The sequence below is a fragment of the Molothrus aeneus genome, chromosome 13, assembly GCF_037042795.1.
Source record: "Molothrus aeneus isolate 106 chromosome 13, BPBGC_Maene_1.0, whole genome shotgun sequence".
Classification (NCBI taxonomy): Eukaryota; Metazoa; Chordata; class Aves; order Passeriformes; family Icteridae; genus Molothrus; species Molothrus aeneus.
The window spans coordinates 11,285,191-11,308,692 of NC_089658.1; the positions used below are offsets into that span (position 1 = coordinate 11,285,191).

Sequence of the window (23,502 nt, forward strand, 5' to 3'; positions counted from 1 at the left end):
GGTATTTTATGATTTCAATTCTTTTGTTCTGTAGGTTTTGGATTATTAGCATTGCTTGTATAGAACAACCCTGATACACAGAATCCCCCAGGCACATCACAACCATCTTGTAATTTATGTGCGTGTGAGTGAGCTTTGAAACTGAGCAAGGCTTTCATACTAAAAAATATGATATATAAAATTGGATAATTGCACAAGTTTAAAATAGAAGTAGTTCACTGAATGTGTATTCACTAAGCTGTCTTGTTCTAAAGGAAACTTATATTACGTTTCATTTTGCTCATAGAAATTTGAGCATTAGTAATCTTCCATGCTTTAGTAATAAGATCCAGGTAGCAAGAGCTGCAGATCAGAAGGTGCCAAGAATGGTAACTAGTCAGGAAAGCTCTAGGCTGGGTCAGATTTGCTGCCTTCAGCAAAACCATTGCATCTCTTGGCCACTGAGAATGGCTGACTAAACATAGAACATTTCTCCTGACTATAGCTTTGCAAGTTTTCTGCATTTTATAACAATTTTTGCAGATCCGTAGGTTTTTATTAAAGGCAAGGTAAGTGAGAAGGAATCACTTTCACCTCAGTTTTGGCAATGGAGGTAGCAGCTGGTTTAGGATCGTTACAGAACTAGTGGATGCAGCCTCTGGTAGTAGCTTGACAGAAAAGCCTGGGTTTTTATTGGTTTTCAGAGCAGTAGAATGTCAAATGATGACTTTTAAATATCACAGAAGTTAAGATATCATTCACAAATATCTTTTGAGTATTAAATATATAAACTGTCTCTGCATTCCTTTTTGCTTGAGATGTTACTTTTAAGCCTGCTATCTAATCCAGTGCTTTTTTTACTGATTATTATTCAAGAGCAAGCTTGACAGAAATCTCCTCCATCTTCAGTGTTTCATGGGTGTTTTCCTTTCAAATGCAGGCACACAGGAAGCCATTGCCATGTGTCTGCACGTGGACACAAAACAAGGTGTCAGTGAAAGCCTGTGTGACAATTCCAAGAGGCCACCCCCGATGACTCGGACCTGCAACACGAAGCTCTGCCCGCCGAGGTACCCTGGAATAATGGAATTATGTGATGGCAAAGGAGGGGTTAATGGGACTTAAATAAACATTGCCTTTCTCAGAAAGGGTTCAGATTGCGGGACTGTGGTCATGCTTTCGGGATGGAATTTCACTACTTCCGTTTTCAACAAGGTTTTGGGATTGGGGTGTTTTTTTGGTCTTGTTCACTCCTTTTCCACTCTTCATATCTCACTGATGAAATAGGGGACATTTTCTGAAATAAATCTCTTCCACATTGAATATCTGCCAGAGTTGGAAAAAGAGCCTTAACTCTCCTAGTAGTAGAAGGAAAATTTTGAGGATATTTCACAAAAGAAAAGCTGAGGATATTCACTTTTTATCTTTACTGAATTAAAAAAAATATGAAATCATGATTTAAATGCACCTCAATTTAATGCTTCTTTAGTAGCCTCATGTAGTTCTTATGTTTATTTGGAGATTCTGGGGAAAGAAAAAAACCCAGTCTAAATCCCAGAAAACCTCTAGGTCCTTTGATCCCTTGAAAGGGCCGTATGTGAAATTTTGATGTGTGCTGACTTGTTTACCCATTTTTGATCTCCGACATCCCAGATCCTTTAAAAATTGTTTCTATGTGTTTGCAGGAACCTGCTCTTGCTAAATGTAGGGAACAAGTTAACAGGAACAGGATGTTTTATAGAAAACATACGCATCTAAAGGAAGTTTTCTAAATATAAGAAAGGTCTATTTACATATTTACATTTATCAATGTAAACATCAGCAGGTTGCCAACAGGCTGTTTTTAAGAGAAGCACTCTAAAGGTAAATACTGGAGTGAAATTTGTCTGAAAATGACTGTTTATTGCTTTATCATTAATAAATTCAGCATTCGCTTGTTACCAATTTATACTTTTGTGCTCCAGCCAAACCAAAGGGGCGTTTTAGCCGTCGATCAATAACTGTGCCTGCAGCTGTGCTTTTTGCTGGGCTCTGTCTGGATGAGAGTGCTCCTTGCCCAGGGTGAGGTGGGCTGCTGAAGGAGAGCTTTTGGTGTGTTTTGGGACAGGTGGCAGAGCGGCCCCTGGAGCCGCTGCTCGGCGAGCTGCGGGGTGGGGATCCAGAGCCGCGCCGTGTCCTGCCAGCAGCCCGGGGCGCCCGCTCCTGCTGCCCACCAGTGCCACGAGCCAAAGCCTCCTTCTCTGCAAGCCTGCAACCAGATTGATTGTCCCCCTGCTTGGCACGCTGAGGAATGGCAACAGGTATGGCTGGGTCACAGGAAGAGTCTAAATGGGCTCCTCTGGCCAGGGACTTGACTTTTCTGCATGGAAGGCAGCTCCCGACCTTCTGTGGGTGTTTCAACTTCCATCATAGAACAAACTAACCCAAAAGCACTGCTTTGGACTCCTGTGCTGTTGAGTAATCTCAGGATGAGGTGGAACTCCTTGTTAGGCTTTCAGGAAGCTGGATACCTGTTATTCCATACATTATGTCTCTCCCTATGCTCTCTAAAGACAATAACCTTATTTTCTTTTTTTGATGTATTAACTGGTGAGTGACATAGATTTATGCATAAGATGCATGTTTTTCTCTCAGATTTCTACTTTCATGCATTCAGTAGTATGTTTGACATTTGATCTCCAGTTTTCATCTCCAATATATTAAATATTTTAACATTGAATTTTCCATGCTGCTTGATATCTCATTGAAAGTAGATGTCATTTTTCAGGGGCAGAGATGTCCATGCAGATGTAAATGCTGTATTTGATTCTCCTCCTTAGTGTTCACGTACCTGTGGAGGAGGGATTCAGACCCGCAGGGTGTCCTGTAAGCAGCTGCTGACAGATGGAAGTTTCCTGAAACTCCCTGATGACACCTGCCAGGAGCCCAAATTGCCAGCTAGTAAAGCCTGTGCAAAAGTTGATTGCCCTCCTCAGCTGGTCTTTGGAGAATGGTCCAAGGTGAGCAAACCTCAATGATGGTGAACCAAAACCCTCCATTGTAACAAAAGCTCTGAAGGTTTCTGCCTGGGTCCATGAGCAGTTTGGAGCTGCCAGGGCAGCTGAAGCTGTCACAAAGCCTGTCCTGAACTAAACTGTGCGTGCCTGCCTGCAGCCAGACTGACCACAGTGCTTCAGTCACTGCAGGCCATTGCATGCTTTCCACCAGACATGTGTGCTATCAATAATTTCATGGTACAGCTTCCAAAAAGCAAATCTTTGCATTATTCTGGAATACATCCTCCTCCTTTCCTGATTAATGCAAGCTTGCTACCACTCCCCATTCAAAATGATTTAGAAAATTGAATTTAGAAGCTGCAATTACCGTTTCAGAGAGGGTTGAGAGACTTACCAGAGACTGTTTAGAACCTGCTGAGTTGTTTCTCTCAGGTACCAGATCTCATTGCTCTGTTTTGCCCATGGCTGGGCATAAACACTGTCATGTTACTTTAATTCACGACTTGCTTGCTGGAAAAACTGTCTCTCTTATATTCTTATTGCCTGGAAAAGTGGAGAGAGTTTAATAACTAATATTACAGTCTAATAACTAGATAAAACAAGGATTCCTATGAAGTAGAGTGTGTGTACTCTTTCAGAACTAAAAAAATTTTAACAAAATATTAAAAGAAAACCACCACAAAACAAACTAGTTTAAAATTAGCATGTGTGGTGTGGAGCACCAAGTTTAGCTTGACTGCATCCTTCCTTTCACAGTGCTCAGTAAGCTGTGGTGTTGGAATCCAGAGAAGGAAACTTGCCTGCCAAAACCTCACAGCAAAGGGCCAATATGTCACATTAAATGGATCGATGTGCAGTGCTCTGTCTCCTTCACTGCTTGTAAGGTCTTGTCAGATGAATGCCTGCAACAGTAAGTATGTGAATTTATCTAGTTCCTTGCTGATTTGGAATGATCTATTTATAAAGAGAAAGGTGTATGCACATTAATTCACTCATCTCCCTATACTATCACAACATAACTTGGCACTAACTGAGTGTCATAATTACTATACCAGTAATAACAGGATTGCTTTTAGTTTTATTTCCACCACTCAAAAACAAAGGTTATGATCCCAAGAAGTAGTTTTTGAATATATATTATGGTGCATACCTCTCACCCTCACTCTTATGCACCATTTGATCTGATTTTTCCTTTATCATTTACACTATTCCAATTGGAAAAAAAAGAGAAAAAAATAATAAATTTAACATAAATTACAAAGGACATTAGAAAAGATAAGAATCCAGTTTTGCCTTGTCTTTTCTCTGTATGTTTGTATTACACTGGACATTTTGCTTAACATGGTGGAATTCAAAACCTGAAACTCTGTGCCAGTGATAATTTTAGGTATAATTTCTATCTCTCCCTGTAAAAATTACAATCTTGGCTTCATTAGCTCCACAGAGAGTGGTGACAATACAGACATTATTTGAAAAATCTGATGTTTTATTACTGTCTATATAAGAATCTTTTCAGAAGGATTGTCTGTGGAAATTGTACAATTTGGGCACAATTGGGTTATGATACTGATGGTAGTTGCACTAATTGTTTAACAGTGATGGAAAACCCTCTGTGATACAGAGTGTGTTCAGTTACATACACTAATATAGAATAGGCAGATCTAAATGCAGGAATGCTCCTCTTCTTTTTAATGGAGAGTATTGGTTTGCAGATTTGGGGAGCAGTGTGCTGAGAGGACAGGGGGAAAAAAGAGTTTTTAGTTTTGAGCTGGGGGAAAACAAAAAGCCTTTGTCAGTGGCCTGGTTCTGATCACAGGTCAGATATAACCATGTTTTGACTCAACTCACAGTGTTGTGAAAAAATAGCTACTTCATACATTTTGAAGCTTTGCTTTAAAAATTATTCACAAAACAACATAAGAAATAGAATAATTACTGATTCATACATAATATGAAACTTCTTTTCCTGGCCTGCATTTCAGATTAACATGCCAAAATCCTGAGGTTCAAAACTCCACTTAAATAAAGCCCTGTGGACTTTCAGGAATGTCCTTGGCATAAGGTTTAATAAAATATTTTGAGTTGCATATCTATCTGAATTTAATTAATTGTGGATAGTTGAATGGCAGTGGAGCTGCTTTGCAAGTTGCTTAGTTCAGACTGATATTAATGCTACCATGTCAGCTTCCAGCACAGTGCCTAGAGAGCAGCACACAGGGCTGCAGAGGGAGCAACATGGGCCAGAATGGGAGCAGATCAAAGCCATAAAGAGAATCACTGTCCTCTCCCTGCATTTCCACCTCCCTGAGGAGCAAGGGAGCCTTTGCAGCTCGGATCTGCCTGGGGATTCTCTCACAGTGCAGCAGGAGGGCAGGGGAAGGTGGGAGGCTGCTCCACACCTGCAGTTCCTGCTTGAGTCTTGCAGAAGGAACCAGGGCTGGGACAGCAGCAGGCTTTGGATTCCCAGGAACATGCAGGAGGCATCTCCTCTGCATCTCCATGTCCTCTGTAGGACAAGGAGTGATGTGGATGGGTGAGGAGCAGTGTGGTGTGAGTGCTGTTGGGGGTTCTTGCCTTGGAGAGCAGTTTCTAAATCTCCCTCCTCAAGGTGATGCTTCTGTGGCTCACATGAGTGCCTTTTTTACTGTCTCATGACAATGCTGAGTCATTTTAGACTTAATCTTTTACCCTGAGACTGGTAATTGTTGCTGTTTTCTGACTTAGGAGTGCTTATTAAGTAGAAACATTCCTGACTCCGGGCTCTGAGAAATAGGAAATAACACCAGTCTAGCCCTGAGGTCACCAGGATCTGAAACCCAGCTGAAGCTGTTCAGGACCATTACAGGTCACAGATGCAGATGGATTTCTACCAGGTGATAATGAGGTCCAAAGGCTCCAGCACATATTCCATAAGATTTACCTTTACCCTCCCAAACAGTCCATTACCTCAGCAGCTGCAAGATTGAATGACAGTAAGGACCTAGAGAATGCAAAGTTATGTGGCCTCATACATTCATGTGACCTTATATATTTATATGGCCTGCCATCCACAACTCTGAACTTTGTTTCACTCTCAGCCTTGCTCACCAGTCACCAGTAAAAATACACACACCTTTTAGTGTTGAGCTGCTAATGAGAGTTAGTGGTCTGTCTTTTTTAAAGAAATGAAATGGATGAGACTTGTTAACATATTTATAAGTATACACTGGGTTTAATTCTAAGCTGGAATAACTAGTGTAAACAGACCACAGCCTGAAGTATTTTAATTTGTGTGTTTAAAGTTACACTTACTGTGTCTGTAAGTTGGATTTTGGAAATAGAATATTTAATACTGGAACGCTTCCCTGAAAAGAAATATTTGGGGCCCAATAACTTATTAAAAACAGGACACTACTTTAATAATTTTAGTAAACTGAGTGCCTAAAACAATTTAATTGTTGTACCATGTGAAATGGTTGAGGGAACCTTGTGTCTGGATAACAAATGCCGATTTAAAAGCTGTGTAATTATGAAACCATGATATCCCCACAGGTCTGAACTCATTACCCAAAACATTGAAAATAACCATTTTGTTTTATAAGCATGAGAACGCACTCCAGGGTGTAGTTCCTATAGTGTACACACTTATTGAATGCTTGAAGCATTTAGCTTTTCACCTATTTCTTCACAGCATATTTGTAGCACATGTATACACAGTTTTTCGGGTATCATTTCTGTGCCATCAGCGTAGTTGTCTTTTTATTTAAGTACCTCCCAAGTGGAAAAGCAGCGCCGATTTCAGATTCAGACGAGCTGAGAAACGTTTTGATCCCTGTGTCCATTTCCTGGCCATCAGCTCCTTCTGCGGGCTCTGAGTTTTCTCTCCGTCACATACCAAAGCGCTGGGTCACCGAGCACTGCGGGGCTGTTTTCTAGCACCAGCAGCGTTGTTTCCCGACCCTTCCCGTGTGGCCGATCGGACCCGGCCGGGCAGGGCTCGGGCTGTGCGCGTCCCTGTCCTGCCGCGCTCGGTCCCTCCCGGCCCGGCGCTCCCAGCCAGGCTCGCTCCGCCGATCAAAGCGGGCGCTGCTGCTGCCAGCGCTGAGTCAGCACAGCGGCATCCCGAGCTCTGCATCCAAAACACCCCCTGTGCCTCCCAGCTCTGCTGGGAAAGCCTGCCGTGGTGCTCTTCATCCGGGCAGCTCCCCAGAAACCTTCCAGCATCTTCATCCAGGCAGCTCCCCAGAAACCTTCCAGCATCTTCATCCAGGCAGCTCCCCAGAAACCTTCCAGCATCCAGGTGCCTGTAGTTCAGTGCAGGAGCAGTTTCATAATACCCTGTGTGTCTATGCCCAGCCTGCACAAAGCCTTATGCTGTTATTGCCTGCTTTTGTAATTCATCTGATCGCTCTATTCAGCCTCTCAAAATTCTGCCCTATTTCTCTCTTCCCTCGCTTCCCTCCCTGCTTTCTTGGCACAATACTGTCAGCAACTCATCTTTCAACCCTAATGAATTAGCCTCAGCGTGTGATTACAGGGTGGCTTTGCCTGTAGCATGTGCTGTGTCTTCACTGACTGTTTCTTTCACCTCCTGCACTGCTATCAGTTTGGCTTGACTCAGGCAACCAGCACAGCCAGCCAGCATTTTAAATAAGAGTCAAGGGGAGCCTTACATTTTGGATAGATTTTGTTTTATTTAGGTCATTCTGCACTCAACAGTGCTCAAATGTGGGGAAAGTGATAATGTGTTCACATTTTTTTAATTCAGTTTTTTCATTTCCATCATGCCTAGCCTTTCTGAGGCAGCTGTAGGAAAAATAACTGGAATATGAGCATATACATGGAGTAATATATAGTATGTGTACATATCCTTTCATATATGTGTTCACTATCTACCTCCTCCGCATAGGTATATGGATGCTTTTCTTGTTAGGAGATCTGGGGAAGAAGCAATAGAATTCTTGGCCAAAGCAAGGGAATGTTATGGTTTCATGTTGTTCATATTTTTGTGACTCAGATAAAAGCTCTGTGTGTTGCAGTCTGACTTGAACAAAGTCAGGAAAAGCTCTTTCAAGCATTCTGTGAAAAGCAGATTTTGTAAGCATGACTGCCAATGACTAGATGCTTTTCAACACATTGTTTTCTTGCAGAGATCAAGCCCAAGCTTCCAGCGAAGTTTTCTGCCCATGGACCTCAGATTGTCAGCATTCACCGGGTTTATATTCAGACACGGCCGGAGAAGCGCATTAATTTTACCATTGGAAGCCGAGCCTACCTACTCCCAAAAACATCTGTGGTCATTAAGTGCCCCGTGAGAAGGTTCCAGAAGTCCCTTATCCGCTGGGAGAAGGATGGACAGCACTTAGAAAACTCCAAAAGGCTTGGCATCACTAAGTCAGGCTCGCTGAAAATCCACTCCCTGGAGGCTGCAGATATCGGTGTGTACCGGTGCATCGCGGGCTCTGCGCACGAGACCTTTGTGCTCAAACTCATCGGGACTGACAACAGGCTCATCGAGCCCCCAGCCCCTCCAAAGCAGCCCAGCCAGCCCAGCCACCCAGATCACAACGAAGCCAACAGCCTCGGGGCCAAATGGCACAAGATGAGCAAAGTGTGGCAAATGTGGAGCAAGAAGAACGAGCTCTACCTGGGTGACAGGCAGGTCAATGATCAGCCGTTCCTGAGGAACCTTGGGAGCTTTGGGAGCAATTCAGCAGAAGAGTTCAGCTCTCGAGAGTTCAGGAACAGGCGCCTGGAGGCTGCAGTGCTCCAGGGTGCCTACAGCATGGACATGGCTCAGTTCGAGGAGCTCATGAGGAACATGAGCCAGCTCATTGAAACTGGAGAAGTCAGCGATGACCTGGCATCCCAGCTCATCTTCCAGTTGATTGCTGAATTATCCAGACATCCACAACCAACTGCTGAAAAATGGAAGGGGGCCCAGGATGAGAAAGTTCCCTCGAAACTCCCAAGCAAATTGCCAAACGAATCCGAACGTTTCAGCACAAAAGCGGTCGATAAGTTAATGTTTGACCAGAAGGTTCCAGTTATTATGAGGCAAAAGGAAATTCCTCAAGTTTCCTTCAACAAAACAGTAACTGTACGAATTGGAAATACAGTTTTTCTGACCAAGAATACTCATGCTGTCAATCTACTGTGTGAAACAGCTGGTATGAGTGAAGTGAAATACACTTGGACAAAAGATGGCGAGACATTAAAAGCCTCTGCAAAGTAAGTAAATAGCTTCTCTTTTACTTTTGAATGACTTACTATGGCGCTGTCGACGGAAAAAATCCACCCTGCTGTGCAATATTAGAACATACTGTTGTAAAAATGAGATAAGCATGGCCACTGGGCCTGCCATCTTTCTAGTAAAGTAATTTATTTTTATTCTTTCAAGTGTCTGTCACGTTGTTTGGCTTTACTGAATCCAAGTGTTTGGCCATTTCCAGGATACTACATATGACGATTTACTATTTTTATAAGGTGAAGTGTTTTGGATGTCCTGGCAGTATTTTTTGATCTGCTTTAATCATTTCAGCTGTGTCAGAAAAAGAGCAGATTTACCCTCAAATTAGAGAGGCTATTGGATTCATTCAGATACTAAATACAGTGGGAACACATTAAAAACATCTGTCATGGTATAGATGAAAAGAAGTCTTAGCTCTTACTCATTTTAAGAAGGGAAAATATCAATAGTACCCACACCATTCTTCAACACACTATTTAAGTATTCCTGGAGCTGCATAACTTCAGTTGAAAAAGAAAAATATGAGCTTTTATGGATGTTTTTCAATACTTTAAAATATTTCTGTTGAGGACAGTGAAATTCAGAATAATAAAGAACCTGTATTACAATCGCATTTGAGAGTGACAAATGAGTACAGCAAGCTGTCACAATCAGATATTTGCTCAAGACTGAACAAATACTTCAGTGTTGATAAATTAGAAGCTCACCTGGTAATATCAACATTAACTTTGTGTGTGAGCCTCTTGGAATTATAGCTAGCTCTTGAGTAATGAAAAAACTGGTTCTGAAATGATAAAGATGCTTTTGGATATTTCTCAACATATTTAACTGATTAAATGCACTGCCAAGAAAAATATATTTCTGCAGGGCTATCAATTAAAGCAAAGACACCCTAAAACTAAACCATTTTAAAAGTGAAAATGTTTTGGAATCATATGGCTCCCACCAGTTAATAAACACCAGTTATGTTTATTTTGTGAAATGTGCATCATTTTCCATTAATTTGTAGCAAGTGATACTTCAATTTTTGTGGACATGATGGTGTCTTGTTTATTCACGAGTATGTTTGCTTCCTAATTTCAGCCCAGATTGATATTCTTGCTCTTAACTCATATATTAAGCAAAGTAGGTTTATTTCCTAATTTTTTTCCTAGTAAGGTTTCCTATGTACAAATCTATATATATGTGTGTGGATCCAAAAGTGATGTTAATAGCATTGCATCTGAAAGAGTGTGAGGAGGTAAATGGTTTTTATCTGTCAGGTTTGTAAAAAAGGATGAACTCGAGCCATGCATGAAATGGCTTGTTTTGTTGAGATACAAGTGTTTTTAATATTATTTTTGTTAATCTATTATGTAAATGTACTCAGTGGGGGGAAAAAAACATCTGCAGGTTTTTGGGATGTGCTGAGTGTATGACAAGTCATGTAACTTAGTGCTGAGAGATGTAACAGAGGAGAAAAATTGTTATTTTCAGCCTCTTCCCTAAGCTGTGATCCTCCTCACAGGACAGGCAAGGTACTCAAGACACCTGTGAGGTTTTGGTGGAAGACTTTAGCTTCAATGATGACATTTTAAAAAAGCCCTAACAACCCCAACCTCATTGTAATTTGAAAGTCAGATCAGGCCATAGTTTTGTGACTTCCCCAATCCTGCTGAAAACCAAGCTTGCTCCAGAGAGATCGATTTCTTGCCAAGCCTAATACTTTTAATTGTGGTATTCTGATTTATTCACACTTTTGTGCCCAGGGGATCCTGGTTTGTGGTAGCAAACTCACTGCCCTTCCAAGGGCTGCAAGTGAGCAATCCTCCCTGAGTGCTCCCCTTCTGCCACCAGAGAGGAGGCAGAGCTGGGACTGCCTGTGCTGCTCTGGGTCTGCAAACTCCTAAAAAGGAGCTTTGCTGCTCTATCTGTAACTATTGCAAGGGCATTCAGCTGGGTTTGTCCCAGGGTAGTAACCCTTGTGTTTCCTTGGTTATTGTGCAGGGTGATCCTGGACATCACTGGAAGAGTGCAGATTCGGAATCCTACTCAGAAGGAGCTTGGTACCTATGGATGCCTGGTTGTTAATGACTCTGGTTTTGACATGGAAACATCACTGCTGTTGCGTGCAGGTAAAACAGTGGCATTCCACAAAACCAGGCTTTTACACACAGACACACACACACACAAATATATATATATATATGTATATATATATATACACACATAGACATATATATGTGTGTATAAATATATGCATATAAACACCCGTGCCCACTGCAATGGGAAATAGTTTCTTTTATTGAAACTCTGCCTGATTTAATAGGCTGCAGTAAGATGGTCTTGCTGCTCTAAAACCACAACAGGTGTGAACTCAGTCTGCCTGTATCTGTCCCACCTGTCTTTTCTGGCTGCTGCTTTGCAGACTGAATTCTGTTCCAAACATGATGAATTTAAATACGGGATCTATGTTTAGAAGTTAAATAAAGCTTTACTATTCCTTTCATTTCAAAGAGGTGCCTGTCATCTTGTCCTCTGTGTTAAATATGACAAATCTGGAAGCCAGCAGTTTCTCAGCAGTTGTTGGAAGTACAATCGTGGCAAGAATTGGAGCAAATATTTTGATTGAATGTCCAGTGAAAGGTAAGTAAGAGCTGGACTGACATCGCTTGTAATGTTGGGATCAGAAATTTACCTTCTATCTTGGAATAAATTATCAGTGAAGGCTTAAAATCATTGATAATTAATAGTTTTTTATTAGGCATGTCACCTGCACCAGACCTTTCTTTTCTGCCTGTCACTTCAATTTACATACACATTTGCAGGTTCAGGGCTTCCCTAAAAGGGCTTTCTTTCCAAGAAGTGGTCTAGGGCTCCACTGGAGAGCTTAAAGCCCACCAGGGTGAGAGGCTGTCTTGCTGCAATAGCGAGCATGGCCAGCTGACCTGCTCATCAAAGACCTTTCCTTACCCCTGTTGGAGATGCACATCTGTCTAGACTATTGTTAAAACTGAAAATGAAATCTCCAGCTGTAGCCTAATAGAACTTTAAACCTGCTGGTGAAGTAAACTCACCTTTTAGATCCATCAGTCTGCAGCTGCAGTGAGGAAACAAAGGAAAGTGCCGAGCTATGAGAGAATACAGATATTTTCTAGCTCAACATCTGTGGAAGAAGAATAATATCAATCAGAATTAACATGCATTAAGCAGTTCAGTGCTGCATTTTACTTTCTAACCCTTTGCTGGAAAGGTACCTATTTTCTTTTTAATCTTGCCATTGCTATCTGTGAGGTTTAAAGTGTAATATTTCAGTCACAGCAGCAATATTCTGTCAAACATTTAATAAGCTGAGCTCAGCCTTTTGTGAAGATGATGTGTGAAAGTGCAAATAACCACGAAGGTTGCAAGTGAGTGCAAAGAACGACCTCAGAGCAGCCAGTGTGTGCTGCTCACATTTATGTGCTGGGAAATGCATATCAGAGGGTGTTGATACTGAACCAGGGTAGTGATAGAAATATATATATGCAAATAGCTCTGCATACAATAGTGGCGCCAGGCTGACATGTATTAGGACATGTGGCTCTGCTATTCACTGTTATACCAAGGCTAATTCTTTGATGAAGTAATATTTTCCAACTATAGTTTGGCAACTCCTTGTATAACTGACCTACATCTCAAATTCAGCAGAGAGTTCATGTCACACTGTTAATATTAATATTGTTAGGATGGGTAAGCAGTTAGCAATTTAAATATAAATTAATATTTTCACATGGGACTGTAGATTTCCAAATGCTTTAGAATTGTATATATTGGTGAGCCAAACTTTAGTTATGCTGAGACACCAGCGTTGACTTAAAAAATGATTTATCTAATTGCTTTATTTCCTGTCACTGCCAAGGAAGTAAGTATTACTGTTTGTGAATAAAATAGAGCTTGCATGTCTTAAAATGTCACTTAGTCTGGAAGCAGAAAAACTTTTGCAATGATGTAAGCAGAGTTTTCCTGTTCTTCTTTCCTTAATGGAAAGTAATAAACCACTGACTTCAGAAGATTGAATTTAATAGCACCTTATGCTGATACGTTTGTCTGATGGGTGGGACCCAAAAATGTGTCCATTTGCAGTGTAGGAGGATGAGAACTTCACTGTGAATGCTGATAAAAGATGATGTGAATGATCTGACCTGCAAAAGTAATGGTAACAGGGCCCTTGGCTGGATCTGCATCACCTCTTCCTCGCTGCCCTTCCTCCTGACTGCTCTGCAGAGGATGGGTTTGCTCTGGGAGTTTGACTGAGTGAAACATCACTGGATGAGCCTTTGTGTTCTCCATGTTCTCCATGCCAGGAGTTTATTCAGGATCCTTCCACACAGACATTACTCATGCAGATTTCTCACTGGTGTCACATCTGGTCTTTGGGACTCCTGCTAGCCCCCAGAATAGTTCTCCACAAGAAGAACCATCTAATGAATAAAGTGTCTGTGTGTGTGAAGAGTATTAGTGCCATGTCAGTAGTAGAATTATTACTTTTAAATTTCTTGGCTGCTGTGACCTCTGTGGGTTTTTTCTGTAGAATGAATAACCTAAAGTACCTTTTTAGACTTGTTCAATCTGTAGTTTCTTCACAAAGAAATTGACCTGTTGAAGATGTAAACTTTAATATTTTGTGCAGTGTTGGCCTTTGGGGTACAAGTTTTTTTTTTTCAAATTTGGTTCTTTTACCCTTTTGAAAGCCTTTCTCTCACACTCCAAAAGTGATATTGAGATTGAAAAAAGCCCTTTGAATTGCTGAAGACTAATGTGTCCTAGTGAACAGAAGAGCATCAAAGAACAGAATAAGAAAAGTTAGCTGAACTGTACAAACTGATGGTTTCTCTTTCTTTTCTCTTTTTAGTTTATAACAAGACTATTTTTCCACTAATTATAATAAACTCCCTTTTATAGCTCCCACACGAGCATGTGTTAGAAGATATTCATACATTCTGGGTAGATTCATATTCCATTCTTACAGCCAAGACCTTTTCAATCAACACACATGGTATAAATATCAATACTGATTGCTCCAAATTGCTCTTGGATAACATTTATTGTATTTGCAGAAAAAACCGTCTTGTGATTATTGCTAAAATAAACTAAAACTGTCAGACTCCATTTGTTGTAAAAACTTTGAAAGTTCTAAGTCGAAGTAGAGCAGAGGGAAGAGTGGAAATGTGAATAAAATGTGCATTGTCTGCCGCTTGCTGGTGAGAGCAGGGAAGTGACACACACCGAGCTGAGGTTGTTTACACTTCTCTTTGCAGCTCTGAAATATCTTGGCACACAGGCCTTGAAAAGTAGAATCTGCACCTTCATCCAAATTCTGCATTCCTATGAATATATTTTGGCTCTCTAATAATAACATACTGATAAAAAATTGTGAGAAATACACAAAGCATGTTGTATCTTTTTGCACAGAATTTTCAAAAAGGTGGACCAAGTATTTGCTGTCAGTGTTGGAAGTTGAAACAGGTCCAGAAAAATCAAGATTTTGATTTTTCCATCTGTTGCTTCATTTGCTCACACTATTCCAAATGTAACTGTGATGCTGTTCTTTGTCTTCTATGCTTAACCCCTTTAGAAAACATCAGTGAAGAAATATAGAAGTTTAATACATGGGATTTTGGCTCCTCATTTGTTTTAGGGGTTTTTGTATGTTCTAAAAGATATTAATAATAGATTTCAAAAGTTTAAAGGTGTGTGTACAGATGTATTTTATGAGGAAGGAATGACTGAATTTATAATTAGTATAATAGAAGGAAAATCTTTTGTTCTTATGCTTTTTACAGTAAGTGCTTCTTCATTAGAGTTTTTGTTGGGATCAGGCTTAAACAGGAAAAGATGTTCAGAAGCTAAATTGTGCTTTGCTTTGTGTCTTGTAACAGTCTGGGGACCTAAAAACTGAATCCCTTTGGATATGACTAAACTGAAGGGTGTGCCTGGGGACTATACCTGGCATTTTGGGCAGTATGGGCTGAGGGTCCAGGCAAGATTGACTGCATAGTCCAAAGCAACCCTCCTCCAAACACACACTGAGGGTCTTTTGGGACATTGGTACCTACCAAGTCTCTGTAAGAACACATTCCTGAGGCCTTCTATTCCTTTCTGAGGCAGATAGAGCCTCAGGGAGGTGGGGGAAATCCATACATTGAAATTGTTTGCAGCACTGATTCTTTTTTTCCTCTCACGGCTTTGCTAATTTGAAAAGAAATTTCCTTTAAATTTCTAGTTCAGGAAGGGTTGAGATGGATTGTGTTAGAGGAAGGTAAAATTTCAAATACTTCCTACTTCAGTCTGCAAAAAGCTGTTGAGAAGTTGCCTAGGCCAAGTTTAACAAATTCTAATTACAAAAAGGAAGAGGTTGCCTCAGTGGTTTGCACCTGATTAAATGACTGAGATGAAGAAGTGGTTGAATTTACAGTGAAGAGAGAGTAGGGTGCCCCAAAGGCTCTTTTGGGATCTTTGATGCTCAACATTTTTATAAAAGTTCTCAGAAGGAATCAGATCAGTCTGTTGACTAAAACTGTGAAGAATAAAGATTTATAAAGGCAAATGGATCTAAAACCTCCTGCAAAGAGTTGCAGCAGGATGATCACACAAGTAACATTTAAAAGCTAGATGAGCTCAAAGGATGTTCAAAGCTGATATTTGCAGAATAAATGTGTACATATAGAACAAATAACATTAAAGGCAGACAAGTGCATGTGGCAGTCAGAGAAGGGTCTGTGCAGTGATGGTTCTCAGCTCCATGGAGCACCAGCATGCCTGCTGGGTGCTGTCCAAACCACAACTAATGGCAGAGGAATGGATGAAATAATAGAAAATATAAATGGGCCATTCTTTGAACCTGTGGTGAATCCTGTTTGCAACTTGCTGACCTCATCTCAAAAATGATATAGTAGAGCTGGAAGAGGTAGAGAGAAGAGCAGTAGAGGAAACAGGCATGAGCTAAAGGCTGCTTCTGGAGGGTATTTTGAGGAAGGGTTGTTCAATAAGTGACATGATTTTTGTGCTCTGCCTACACATCCCAGGTGCCCATTGTTGGACAGAAAATGCAGAGTTAAGTGGACTTCAAGTCTAACTAAGGAGAGCAATTCTTGTGTAGTGCTTTGATTTCTGATAAAATCATATTTTTGAAGTCCATGTGTATGTATCTATTTTATGATGACAAACATCTGATGATCAAGTGTGATCCCTGGTGATGCAGCACTGTTATTCAGTGAAGTGAAGGTACAATTATATAATTACACCAGCTGGGTAAACCAGTCTCTGCTAACAGTGCTGAATTGTGGACCCTAATGCACACCAACTGAGTCTTTGTTGGGGGTTCACTGCACAATTCACTCTAGCAGTCATTAGTAGCTAAATACAGTTGCCTTACTTAAAATGCCTGATTTTGAAAAATATTAGCCTTAAACTCCTACAGCTGGAAAAAAGATTAAGTTTTCTTTGACAGCCAGAGAGCTAAACAGAACCTGACAGAGCCATGGCAAGAGTGGGGTGGGAAGGGGTCTTGCTTTGGGAACCTGTCTAAGGAGGTCACCAGATGTTGGTAAGAATACCTAAATCCTGCCAGATGCTGCTGCCACCTAGGAAGAGGGGGGTGCTGCAAGGCTGGTAGGAAGCAGGAGAGGCTTTGTAAGGTTGCCAGAGAAGGGGCAGGGTCAGAGGGCAGGCTGGGGATAACACTGAGTGCCAAAATGTCCCATGCTGGGTTATTCCTGGTGAAGCTGGCAAAATTCATCCAGGTAATTTCAGTAGCAGCAGGTTTAGGCTTTTTAGGGTTCACTGGAAGTTGATTGCCCAAGTATAACTCAGATGAATCTAAAGGCAGTTTGAAAATTCTGCTGGAGGAAATAGAAAGGTGTAGCAGAGGAAGCAATTGCTGTGTAGGTTATGCTCAGTGCACTGGAGGTGTTAGGGTGTGTAGGGTAAATAAAATCAGGTGGCATTCATTGTGTGGGTATAGCTGACCCAGAATTGATTCCTCTGAAAGGCAGACATGCAAATTTAGCCACTGAAATAAGGTAAAGTTCTAGTGAAGTGCAGTAAAATGCGCTTTGTGCCAGCACAGTTCTGCCTTGCTCTTGAATGGGAAACTCAGAATACTTTATGAGATCCTACGTAGCTGGGGGAGGAATTTCTGAAGACATATCCAGTGTTTTAGAGCAGGTAGTTAGTAGGCCAAAGTTTTTATGGTGTGTAATATTTCACAGGGCTTTCAAGGTTGGAGGAAATTTGTTTTTGAACACTGAATATTTTAAGGGCACCCTATAGTGCAGATTCCTTTTTTTTCTCTTTTTTTAAACACGTGTTTTGCAGTCCCATCCGGAGCTAGAGTTTTTTTCCATAACATTTGCTGTCCCAGGGCCACTCATGGTGGAAAATGACTTTTTTCATGGAACATTGAGTATTGTAGAGCTGCTCCAGTGCTAGTGGAAAATAACCTATGTTTGAGGTCAGAAAAATAGATTAAACTAATTTTAAAGTTTTATAGCCACTTGGGTCTATAGAAGAACTTTTTAAGAGGATTTAGATCCGTTGTAAGAGTAAGATTTGCATTTTCAAGGTTTTTTGAAAACTAAGAAGGCCTGAGTTCAGGAATGCATCTTTGTTCATGAAGGACAATTACAGCCATCCTGAATTTTATGTGTTTAATTGTATTCCCTGATAGGGATGGATTTAGTCTCATTCCTAAATGATTTCCTGACTTGGAGCTGTAGGATATAATTGTTGGATTGTGCTACTCTCTGGATCCAGTGACTGATCTCCCATTTGAACCCCTGGGATCTTGACTGCACTCAGGGATTCTGAGCCTTTGGCACTTTGGGGGAGTTGAGTCTTTGGGCTCATCCTCAGCTGCATCTGCATGGAGATGGGGTAGGAAGGAAACAAAGGTGGCTACAGGCCATCTCTTCCATCTTCCTCCTTCCCCTTGTCATATTCTCTGGGGGTCAAACCAGGAATTATTCAGTTTGTAACTCTTTTTGCTGCAATTCTGTAATAAACAAATTCTCTCCTGAAGAGAGTGTGGAAGTTATTTTAGTTTATTCAAAGTCCCTGTGTAAATCAATCTTTAAGTAAGCAAGAGTCAAGCATCTGCAGTAAAATTCAACCTTGTGCACAGGACAAAATCCTCCATGAATTCCTACAAATATATCCTAAAGCTTAGGAGTAATTTCAGCTCCTTTAAGGGAAGGAAAAAATAAAAAGCAACAACTTGGTTTTGGCTTATTTTTGTTTAGTTTCGTTTCTCCTTGTATGAGAAAACTGCTTAAAACTCTTAGGTTTGTATTTACATGAGTTCTAAAGGGTAAAACTGAGGGTTTAGGCCTTAACTACTTGCCTAGGGAAAAAAAAAATGAACTTTTTCTTGGTTTTGATGGTGTGCTTGAACTCTGTCCTGCAGTTTCTGTGTAGGAAAATTGGTGCTTTTCACAGTGCAACTGGAAGAGCCTTGTCACAAGAGGAATGTGGGAATTGTGTACTTTGCCTGCTCTTTCCCAGGAGCTCTTAGCTGAGACTCAGCTCAGTGTGCAGAGCTGCATATCAGTAGGGAAGGGAAATCTTATCTCAGGAGCAGTAAATATTCAGAAAAATTTCTAAAGAAAAAGCACTGAAAATCTGCACAGTGGAAGGTGTTGCACCTGAAATGTGCTAATGCTGACTGCATGCTGGGGTTGTGATGGGTTATGAGATGGAGTTTTATGCAAGGTACTCCTAAGCAAAAAATTAAATGCACACCTGAAGCTGGTTTTCCTAAGTGTCCTCTAGCAGTAGGAGTTTCTCCTGATCGGAATTCCAGAAATGAAAATATAAACAAGAACTCTGTCTCTCATGAGATGTACAGCAGAAAAGGATTTTTCACTGGCCAAAGGAACGTACACTTTATCAAGTGAAGCTGTCCAGAAGGGCTTGAAATGCTTGTACTGCTTTGCCCAAGAATGTGAAGGAGCTGGACTGTAGGGATGTCTTTTTCTCCAGCTTTATTTCTTTAATCTGCTTCTAGGGTGTATTAGGAGATATCAGCCTTTTTTCTGAGTGGTTTCTCCACTGTGTCTCTCTGGATGCCCAACTCTGAAAGCATTTTATCACAGTCTTGGGTTCTCCTGAAAGGCAGGGTGAGAGGCCCTGATTTCTGGCATAGAGCTGTGTCCTGGCTGCAGAGTCTTCTTCTCTTCTCCTCTCTTCATGCTCTACTCCAGTCTGTAATAGGTCCCTGAATTCTCTAAAAGAATCTTCTTTTTTCCCTTAGCTTAGGACTCAGTCTGAAAATTTGCCTTAATTCTGTTAATGGCAACCTAACCAAAAGCCAGTGAAGAGGTCAGAGAAGGAGCTTGATTACAAATACCAGTTTTTCTTAAGCACACAGTCCAATATTTCCCAGTCTCACTCTCAGACAGTGAATTGGTCTCCATGTAATACAGAGGTGGGAAAAGAAATAGAACCATGAAATACAAAATCTTGAAGGGTCCTCAAAATGCTTGTGAAGAGGCCAACTCAGAGGGGCTCAGCACACAATTCACATAACAATAATTAACTCCTAGATAAAATCTTACTCCTTGATAGTTTTGGGTAAAATACAGTGCAGGGGTGTTGTGATTATCCCCACTGCTGCTTTGAGCTCAAACATCTCCCCTCAATGGGAGCACCCCAAGAGTGTCCGTGTAGCATCAGCTGCTGGAGAACAGCAGTGTGCACAGCTTTTAGTGTGATCTGTTTAACTGCTTGTTTTCCATGGATTCCCCCTCCCACACTCTTTATCTCTCACTGCCAGCACCCCTAGGATGGCCTGGGTGGATTCCTGGTGCATGACAGCTGGGCTGGCTGCTGGCCTCTGGTGCAGGGCTCTGTCTGCACTTCTCCTCAGACCTACAATTTATGTTTGTGTGCTCACGTTATTCACTTGAGTAATGGCCTGATTTACTTGTGTGTGTGGTATTACTCACTTGTTTTCCCTAAAGAGAAACAAATACAGCTCTTTGGAGAAAGAAAGAGGAATCATTTGCTATAACTTGAGTTTAAGGTGTGTGACAGATACCCAGTTTTGAACTTAAAATGAGTGGCAAAGCTATTCTGCAGATGTCTTGTGCACACTGAACTCCAGTTCGCATTTTTAAAGGCTCGACATGTCTCTCTCTGAATGAGGCACACGTAGAAGAATAGAGACATGGCGATTTTTCTGGGACAGCTCTAGGTTATAAAGCGTTTGGAAGAAAAATATTTGACTTTAGTTAAATCCTGGGAATGAGCTACACTCCTGAATGGTGTCATGAGAGCAGAGGGAGGACTATCATGAGGTGATATTGCACTGATGTTTGATAGAGGCTCAGGTTAAAAGTTTAAATTTGAACCATTCCAAGCGTTTTTGTGTTTTGTGGAATTTGAGTTTAAACCTTTTTACTACAGTCCCATCTCAGCTGTGCTGCTTCTGGCTTCTTTTTGGCTCTGATTGGCCTGCTGGGCTTTGGTGCCAGTGAGGGTAGTCTGCCTGCAAACCTCTAGGTCTGAGAGCAAAACAGCTCAGATCCTCACACCACCTCCTCAGCCCATCTGCAGAGTAAGTATATGCCTGAATGGCTGTGGAAATAACACCGTAAAGGAAAAATGTCTGAGAATTACACACTTTAGCCAGAAATCTGGGTAAAATGGAAAAAAGACCCTTAAACCAAGACCTCATCCTAATTCCAGATGGATTTTTCAAAGTGGCATAAAGCTTCTTCTAGAAACTTGAAAAACAACTTGGTTTTTGGACCGCCGTGCACTCTGCAGATCTTGTTTCAATCAGCTTTATTCAGTAAAACACAGTTCTACACAAGTTTAAAAGCATGGAACAACTGCTAAATTGTCTAGAATAAAATCTGTGATTACCCAGAGAGTGTTTCTCTCCACTGCCTTTCTAGACAAAATGGCGGGGGGAGCTTTTTCCTTCAGTGAAATAGCAGGTTCCAAAAAATATGTCTGGTTCCTATTACAGCAAAGGAAAAACTTGAGGTGTGCATTGGAAGTGCTAAGCCAGTGATTGAAATGTTAAAGTTGTTCCTAAAGGCCATTCCACATCATGAAGACATCATCTGTAAAGTAATACTGCACAATGATCTGTGAGGAGAGGAGCCTGAATTAGCATTCAGGATGGCTGCAGCTTCCAAATGTCCCACATTGGGGTCAGCTCCTGCAGCAGAACCTAGCTGAGGAGCCTTCAGTGAGCACTGACCCATTTATTTAGTGAAGAAAAGGGTTCAGGTGAGAGATTTTTTCCATCTGTGACTTGTCCCATCCCCACACTTTTGTGCACGTCTGTGGCTGCTCCATGTGCCACATGTGCCAACTTGCCCTGTGGCTTCCCCAGGATTTTGGAGCTTGGAAAGAGCATTTCTGCTCGAGCAGCTCAACCAGAGCACATCAATGAGGTGTCTGATTTGCCAACTTGCAAAATCTCTTTTTAAAGGCAAGTGTTTGAGGAAAATAAAACAGTCTTGCCACTGGTAGTGTGCCAGTGGAAAAATAATTTCAATAAAAATTAGTATTCCAAGTAATTTCCTGATTAAAATTGAAAATGACAAGTTATCTGCAAGAGCTGAGGCTCTCAGAGTTCAAGCACTATAGCAGCAATGATGGTAGACCTTCAGCTTCTGTACCACTGTAATGAGATTGCTTAATAAGAGAACCCCTCTTTTCATTATTAATAGCTCTTTCTGTTCCCTTCACCCTCTGTCATTACAAGCTGTTCAGATCACATCTGCAATTTGGAGAACTTGTCACAACTATTTTGGCATAAATTGGCCACATGTATTTTCTAATCCAGTTTTTTCTTCAAGACAAATATTGTTACCCCAATTTTTTTTCCTAATTTTTGATAAAAAATTCAATCTTCCTTCTTCCCTTCTGCCCTTCCTTCCTTGTGGGAGGCAGGCTGAATGAGAAGGTACTGTGCAGATCTTTCCATCAGCTGGTCCTATCTGGGTTTAGTGGTGTCACATCTTTCAGTGAGGAATGTGAGCACATTGCTTTTGTAGGACTGGGAGCAGTCTGTAAAGCTGTCTTTGAGCTGGGCTTGTAGAATTTAACCTCTGAGCTTTACTTTTAGTGGGATGCTGAATTATTGATAGGGCTCACAACTGAGATGTTTTCTTGTGAGTGTGAAAACTGCTTGTTTCACTGCAATGTTGTTGCTTAGGTTTTCACACTCTGTGAAATGACAAAGGAGCTCAGGATTCTTGAATGCTATGGTAGCAGTTAGCAACACAAACTTTATGGCTTATCTCTCACAATAAATGTTTTAATTCTTTTCATTTTAAAGGTGTTCCCAAACCAAATATAACATGGCTGAAGAAGAAGAATGTTTTACAAATCAATTCTTCCTTGGTTTTGAATGGCTCTTTATTTCTGAGCAATGTTTCCTACCGAGATGCGGGAACGTACACCTGCAGAGCAACCAATGCTCTTGGAAAAGCTGAGGCTGCATCTGTTCTCCACATAACTGGTAAGTGCTAAATGAGAATTCCTTACTGATAACAAAAGTCAGCCAATTTATAATCAAAGTTCAACCATAAAATAGTTGGGACATATTTAACATTTTATTGGAAATTTAAACGTTTTGATTGCATCTGATTCCCTTGGATGTGTTCTCTATTTTGTGTTTCCTGTAATGTGGATCTAGGTACAGATGGTTTGACTTGTGACTTCAAGGTCATTCATCTTCTTGCTTCTAGATGACAAATAATCAGCCCTAAAACCACCTGACACATTAGGAACTAAATCCACTGTCATGTTACAGTGAGCCCAATGCTTCTAACTAGAGACACAGGGCAGGCTTGAGTATTTAGAAAATCTTCAGGGAAACACATGAAAATGAAAGCAAAGGCTGTTTTTGGGGTTTGGTGTTCATTTTTTTTAATTATAGAGGCTAATAAAATGTAGGGGAGTGAAAAAGAAAAATATCTAATTATGAGCCCTGAACTCCTAGAAAAGAAAATGTAAAGAAAAAACTCCATGTAGATACCTCTATTGTAAGTAGGTTAATAATATAATTCTGTATAATGCAATCATGCCTTGCAAGTCACTGCAGTCATTGGATCATTTGGCTCTAGAGATGAGCTGTCCCATCCCTTTGCTGTGCAAAGTGCAGCTCAGCTCCCCAGGACCAGTCCTGCTACAAAGATCCCTTTCTTGGGCACAGACCCGGGGCAGGTTGTGGATGTTTGGGTCTGTTGGCTGAAGAGGATGTCCTAGAGACAGAATAGGAGCCTCTGTGAGAGGATGAGTGCAGACTGAAGCTGCCTT

At 41.1% G+C, this 23,502-nt stretch overlaps 1 protein-coding gene across 1 annotated transcript in view; it reads left to right on the forward strand.

Moving 5' to 3' along the window:
- ADAMTSL3 (ADAMTS like 3) overlaps positions 1-23,502 on the forward strand; it is a 168,690-nt gene that overhangs the window by 133,972 nt on the left and 11,216 nt on the right. The window contains exons 16-23 of the mRNA XM_066558695.1: positions 920-1,049; positions 2,087-2,279; positions 2,799-2,978; positions 3,732-3,885; positions 8,105-9,185; positions 11,191-11,318; positions 11,701-11,829; positions 22,520-22,702. Of these exons, the coding sequence (XP_066414792.1) occupies positions 920-1,049; positions 2,087-2,279; positions 2,799-2,978; positions 3,732-3,885; positions 8,105-9,185; positions 11,191-11,318; positions 11,701-11,829; positions 22,520-22,702 (2,178 nt within the window). The remainder of the gene's footprint in view (positions 1-919; positions 1,050-2,086; positions 2,280-2,798; positions 2,979-3,731; positions 3,886-8,104; positions 9,186-11,190; positions 11,319-11,700; positions 11,830-22,519; positions 22,703-23,502) is intronic.